General features: G+C 31.5%; 1 protein-coding gene across 1 annotated transcript in view; it reads left to right on the forward strand.

The window, feature by feature from the left end:
• The window catches only part of LOC111703766 (G protein-coupled receptor kinase 1), a 25,733-nt gene extending 19,719 nt beyond the window's left edge, over positions 1–6,014 (forward strand). The window contains exons 17-23 of the mRNA XM_023475808.1: positions 386–488; positions 555–561; positions 1,909–2,032; positions 2,803–2,865; positions 3,761–3,816; positions 4,737–4,818; positions 5,134–6,014. Of these exons, the coding sequence (XP_023331576.1) occupies positions 386–488; positions 555–561; positions 1,909–2,032; positions 2,803–2,865; positions 3,761–3,816; positions 4,737–4,818; positions 5,134–5,328 (630 nt within the window). The 3' untranslated portion in view covers positions 5,329–6,014. The remainder of the gene's footprint in view (positions 1–385; positions 489–554; positions 562–1,908; positions 2,033–2,802; positions 2,866–3,760; positions 3,817–4,736; positions 4,819–5,133) is intronic.
• The last annotated feature ends 553 nt before the right edge of the window (positions 6,015–6,567 follow it).

The raw sequence follows: 6,567 nt of genomic DNA on the forward strand, positions 1-6,567 counted from the left end.
TTACTTCATGATTTTACACTCCTTTCCCACCTTTTCTAATTTTTCACAACTGATCCCAATAACGCTACAGGATTAAAATATTGTTTTGAAAACTTTCAGATAATGGTTGAATTTCGTTTAAATTATCTTTTAATTATTCTTTGATGTAAGATTAGAAAAAGTTTAAGGAACAGTAAAATAACATTTTTTAAACGATTAATTAACGTTTGCATAACGCTTTAAAAGTGCTAAAATAATATTTAAATAAAGTTTAAGTAAAGTTCGAAAAACAGGTAAAATCTTTTATGACTAAAAAACGTGTTAAGACCGTTTAGAAATTGTTAGAAAACGTTTTAACAACGTTAAAAACGTAATAAAAAAAATGTTCAAGGTTTAAATAATTAAGGTTTACCAGCAGAAGTATCCCCCGCCGTTGATCCCTCCAAGGGGAGAGGTAAACGCTGCAGATGCATTCGACATTGGATCCTTTGATGAAGAGGATACCAAAGGTTGGTTTCATTATCTGTTGAAATAACTTTTTTGGGTTTCATTTTTATTTTATTTATTTTGTTCAGGAAGAGGGTACAAAAAGTTATCAGATCCCCACCATTTCTTGATTTTCAGTTCATCGGTTTCTTGGGTTTTCTGGCATTCTCAAACCCTTTGATAATTGATTCTTTTCATTAACTATTTTGGTTTCATTGGATTCTTGTTTCTTTATTTCTTTGAGAAAAAAAAGTTACAAAAACTTTTTGGTGGGTTTCAATGTTTCCCGGATTTCTAAAAAAATTTAGTTTTTCCTGATTGAGATTTTTCATTCTATTGTTGGTTAGTTTCTTTGTTAATTCCTTTGTTAAAGATAATAAAATACAAAGTTTTGTTTTTAAAACTTTTTTGGTTTCGTTATTTTTTATTTTCTTGGTCTTTTTGCTCATAAATTCCTTTGATCCTTGATTTACTGGTTCCTCAATTCCATTGATCCTTGATTCATTGGTTCCTAAATTCAATTGATCCTTGATACACTGGTTCCTCAATTCCATTGATCCTGGATTCATTGGTTCCTCTTTTCCATTGATCCTTGATTTACTGGTTCCTCAATTCCATTGATCCTTGATTTACTGGTTCCTAAATTCAATTGATCCTTGATTCACTGGTTCCTCAATTCCATTGATCCTTTATTCATTGATTCCTCAATTCCATTGATCCTTGATTTACTGGTTTCTAAATTCCATTGATCCTTGATTTACTGGTTCCTAAATTCCATTGATCCTTGATTTACTGGTTCCTCAATTCCATTGATCCTTGTTTTACTGGTTCCTCAATTCCATTGATCCTTGATTCATTGGTTCCTCAATTCCATTGATCCTTGATTCATTGGTTCCTCAATTCCATTGTCCTTGATTTACTGGTTCCTCAATTCCATTGATCCTTGATTCATTGGTTCCTCAATTCCATTGATCCTTGATTTACTGGTTCCTCAATTCCATTGATCCTTGATTAACTGGTTTCTCAATTCCTTTGATCCTTGATTATAAAAAATAAAAATAGATTTATAGTTCCTTATTTCCTTGACTTGCTTCTTCAGTTCTTTTTTGGTTCCATGGTTGTTTTATGTTTAGTTTGGTATTTTTTCACTGCTATTGTTTTCCAAGTTTCATAGTTTGTTTGTTCTCTTGTTTCAGGGCTTTGATTCGATGTAAAGGTTTATGTTTTAAATCTTCGTGTCTCATATTTTATTTCCTAATTAATTAAATAAATATTTATTTCCTAATTAAATAATATGTCTGGTCATCTTCCTATATTCTGTAAGTTTGATATGGATCAAAGCAACCCTTCCGTGGTAGATATATAGTTACGAGAGGTTGCTCTTTTCCGAAGCAGAAGTGGGGGTCAACTCGATAAGAAATTGTTGCTATTTTAATATTTTAGAAACCTTAAATATCTCTACTTTATGACTTCTTACATTTACATATTGTTGCAGGTGGCTGAGACTGTATTTGACACAATCAATAACGACTACGACAAGAAGGAACAGAACAGACGGAAACCAAAGGTAATAACACAAGAATTATGCGATCAATTAATCAAAGAATGTAAAAATCAATCGAAGAATCAATGATTAACTATTTCAAATGAATTGATAAATAACTAAAATTAATTATAATATAAGTCAAGGAATGAATGATGAACTAAAAAATAAATCAATTAAACGATGAACTAATAAATTCCTATGTTTAAATCCAACTAAGCAATGAACTAATGAATGAATATGTTTAAATCTAACTAAGCAATGAACTAATAAATTCATATGTTTAAATCCAACTAAGCCATAAGCTAATGAATGAATATGTTTAAATCCAACTAAGCAATGAACTAATGGATGAATATGTTTAAATCCAACTAAGCAATGAACTAATAAATTCATATGTTTAAATCCAACTAAGCCATAAGCTAATGAATGAATATGTTTAAATCCAACTAAGCAATGAACTAATAAATGCATATGGTCAAATCCAACTAAGCAATGACCTAATGAATGAATATGTTTAAATCCAACTAAGCAATGAACTAATGAATGAATATGTTTAAATCCAACTAAGCAATAAACTTATGAATGAATATGTTTAACTCCAACTAAGCAATGAATTATTGAATGAATATGTTTAAATCCAACTAAACAATGAATTATTGAATGAAAATGTTTAAATCCATCTAAGCAATGAATTATTGAATGAATATGTTTAAATCCAACTAAACAATGAATTATTGAATGAATATGTTTAAGTCCAACTAAACAATGAATTATTGAATGAAAATGTTTAGTCCAAGTTTGGATCAGATGAGAAGGAATCTGATATTCTACTTTATGGTTACCTCAAAAAATTGGTGAGTAAATATTAATAAAGGGATTGTTCACGATTATTAACTAAGCGATGAAGGGATTTACATCCTCCAGACTGAGCAATGAAGGGATTTACATCCTCCAAACTGAACAATGAAGGGATTTACATCCTCCAGACTGAGCAATGAAGGGATTTACATCCTCCAGACTGAGCAATGAAGGGATTTACATCCTCCAAACTGAACAATGAAGGGATTTACATCCTCCAGACTGAGCAACACCAGGACTAATATCATTTAACTTTTTATAACTATTAAAGCCATGAGAATACATGTCAAATTTATTTTTTTATTTGACTCGAATTATACTTAATATACTTTCCCTTTTCTTTAAAAAAAACATTGTTTTAATATATGGTTGTTATATCCTTTTATAATTATAGCTAGGCTTATGGTAGAATTGGTCTCCCACCTGATATTTTGCTCTTAATGACAAAATTCAAATAAGACATTCTTTCAAACAATTATTGTCATTTTCTTAAATTTTTACTCAATCTCGCAGGAATCTAGAAACTGTTTTTTAATGTCGTCTTTATATTTCTAATATTCTCTTACCCTAGTGTTTGTTTAGTCTGGATGATGTGGATTGTTTCTATAGGATGGTTAACAGTGGACATTTTAAAATTTAATTATAAATAGTCTGTATTCTAGATTTGGATAAATAGAGTGCTCCCAATTTTAAATTGAAATGTTTAAGTATCAAAAAACACAACAAAATTTATATCATTTTTTTTTTTTTTAGCAGTTTATTTACCAGGTGTTTACGTGTGACCTTAATAATTATATTTACGATTATTTTTGTCGGAGGCTCAGCAGTCAGCATAATGTTTGTTTGACATTTTTTATGTTTTTTTTAAAATATTAATATTTGTTTCCCTAGGGTGGTCCGTTTGCACAGACCTGGCAGACACGATACGCCAAGCTATATCCCAATAGGTATTTTATTCAAAGCAGGGTGTTTCAAAGGGACGACTTGTAGTTCGTCTTTTGTCTTTGCGGCGTTTTTCAAACATTAAATAATGGATATGTTAATAAGCCTTAGGCTTTGGATTTCTTAAGAGTGGTATGTCATTTATTTATTTATCCAGATTTGTAATAATAGGGTAAAACATATTCATACCAAACAATCTACGACAGAAAAATTTGATAAGTCAAACAAATTGAATTTTTTCACTACTCAACGGGATTTGTTTTTGTAGCTAGATTAAAATTAAATTTTTTCTAAATTTCTGAAGTGATAAAAATAAACAAAATCAATTTCCTTGTAAAAAAAAATTGTTAAAAGAACTTAAAAACGCTAGAAAATTTTCTCAGAAAATAAAACCAATTAGTTTTTTCCACTTTTTAATGAAAGAAGTTTTAAATTATTGTTAATTATAGTGAATCAGGGGTATCAAGGGGTACGTATTTTCTTCAAAAATCAATTATCCTTTATTACCCTTTTTGAAAATAATTTTCCCCCCAGAATGAATGTAATTTCACTTAGCTTTTCCCGAAATTCTGAAAATTTTGCAACGTTAAGTTTTTTGAAAATCATTAAAAAAATTCCTAAATTTTCACCTGGTCATAACTTAGCTGAACTAATAAACTGTTGTACAGGGTCTCCCACAAAACTTGAAAGTTGAGAGAGCCGACATGAAGGTCGTCTTTGATTTTTGAAATAATTTTCGGTATTGATTTGTGAACCTACTAACCATGTATGATATTTGAAACAATTATCATAAAATATTTCATTTTGTGATTATTATTAGGTGACGTTAAGATGCCGCAAATTATTACAACTTCCAAACTTAAACCTTAGCTCAACTAAAAGCCTGTAATTAGCATAGTGCTCTAACCTAGCTAAACTTATTTAGGCTGGAACTACATTCTGATAACAATAAGCCAGAGTTGATATTTATGGAGCAAATTGAAGATGTCAATACAGAACTTCAACAGGTCAAAGGGAGTGTTCACCACAATTTAGAGGGGGGTAGAACAAAGGATCTGATTCAACAATAGTATTGTATTTCTGTCCTATACCCTCTTTTTAAATTAATCAACACTTGTTTTAAATCGCTTTATTACTCAACTTGATTTTTTTTTCAAGTTTTGAAATTGAAATTCACCGTTCAGGGCCAAATTATTGTTTAAAACTTTTCTTACTTTAGAATAAGTAAATTACAAGAGCTTGATACTTGTCCCTTATATATTTCACTTCAAATATTTTATATTTATATTTAATTTTGGTTTCCCATTAAGTTTATGTTTTAGGTTAAAAGTGAACAGAGTATCATTCTGCGGACTAAAGAGGGTAAAATCGTCCTCACCAACTCGGACGAAATTGGGCTAAAAGAATGGTCAATGCAGCTGTTAAAAACCCTACGGGACTCCAAGGAGCTTCTTTCTGGCTTGAGAAAAGCGGGAAAAATTTACGGAACACGAGACGGTAGTTTACCTACAAACTAGAACAATCCACCGCGGCATTCGTGAACATGATTTCCCGCGTCTTTGCAAAATGTTTATAAAGATGGCCGATAGAAAAGACAGTTCAAATAATCTATGTCAATAATTAGGTTCCCTACAGTCAAATTTGTGCTTCCCCCTTTCCTCCCCCCCCCCCCCCATCCCATCCATTCATCCTAAATTCTCTAGTTGCCTGTTTTTGTGCCAAAATAGTTGTTTGTTAGATTTTCACCTTCTAAAATTCATATTGTTTTTCAAAAACAATCAAGTCTTACATAAACTTAATATTCTTAAACTTTCCATTTTTCCATTTACAAATGTAAAATAATTCCTAGCTTTAATCCAATGTATCAATTTACACTTTTACAAAGCAATATGTACTTTTATGAGTTATGACGATCTGTATGTTAACGGCTGGCTGATTAGACTGTTACATTGTGGGTTAATCAATCATCCAGTTAGTCGGTCAGTTAGCTGATCTATTAAGTTGGTCTGTTTGAGGTTCCGTCAGTTTGTTGGCTTAGTGATGATTGTGTCGGTGGGTCAACCTGTCAGCTGCATAGTAAAACAGTCAGCTTGTCAGTAAGTCCGTTAGTGGGTCAGCTAGTCCATTGCAGGTCTGCTAGTCTGCCAATCCCAATCATTATTATTTATGGTCCCTCATGTTCAAATGAAATATTGTCTTAAGATTATTGGTTTCAGACTTTTTAAGCCGACATTTTTGATTTGGAACTATATTGGTGATTAGAGAACGAATATCACTTTTCTGGGTTGTTAAGATAAATTGAGTCATAGAGACTTAACTTTGTTCAATTTTAATTGCCCAACATGCATTGTTCATTATTGTCACAATGTTTTTTTGCGTACTTCTTTGACGCACTTAGGTCCCTGTGGGTGATGGGTGAAAATTATTTTACCCTCTTCGATCCCTTTACCCAGAGAACTTCATGCTCCAGCGCATAACATAATGCTCAGAAGACGTTAATCCAGTTAATCTGGATCCGTACTGGATTTGTATTACTGAAGCCAAATCTACCAGATTTGGATTTACTAAAGCAGATTCTACTGGATTTGGATTTACTGAAACCGGATCTAATGGATTTGAATTTGCTGAAACCTGATAATTTGGATGTACTGAATCCAGATATATTGGATTTGGATTTACTGAAGCTGGATCTACTGGATCTGGATTTACTGACGCTGGATCTACTGGATTTGGATTTACTGACGCTGGATCTACTG

The sequence above is a fragment of the Eurytemora carolleeae genome, unplaced genomic scaffold (genome assembly GCF_000591075.1).
Source record: "Eurytemora carolleeae unplaced genomic scaffold, Eaff_2.0 scaffold553, whole genome shotgun sequence".
Taxonomy (NCBI): Eukaryota; Metazoa; Arthropoda; class Copepoda; order Calanoida; family Temoridae; genus Eurytemora; species Eurytemora carolleeae.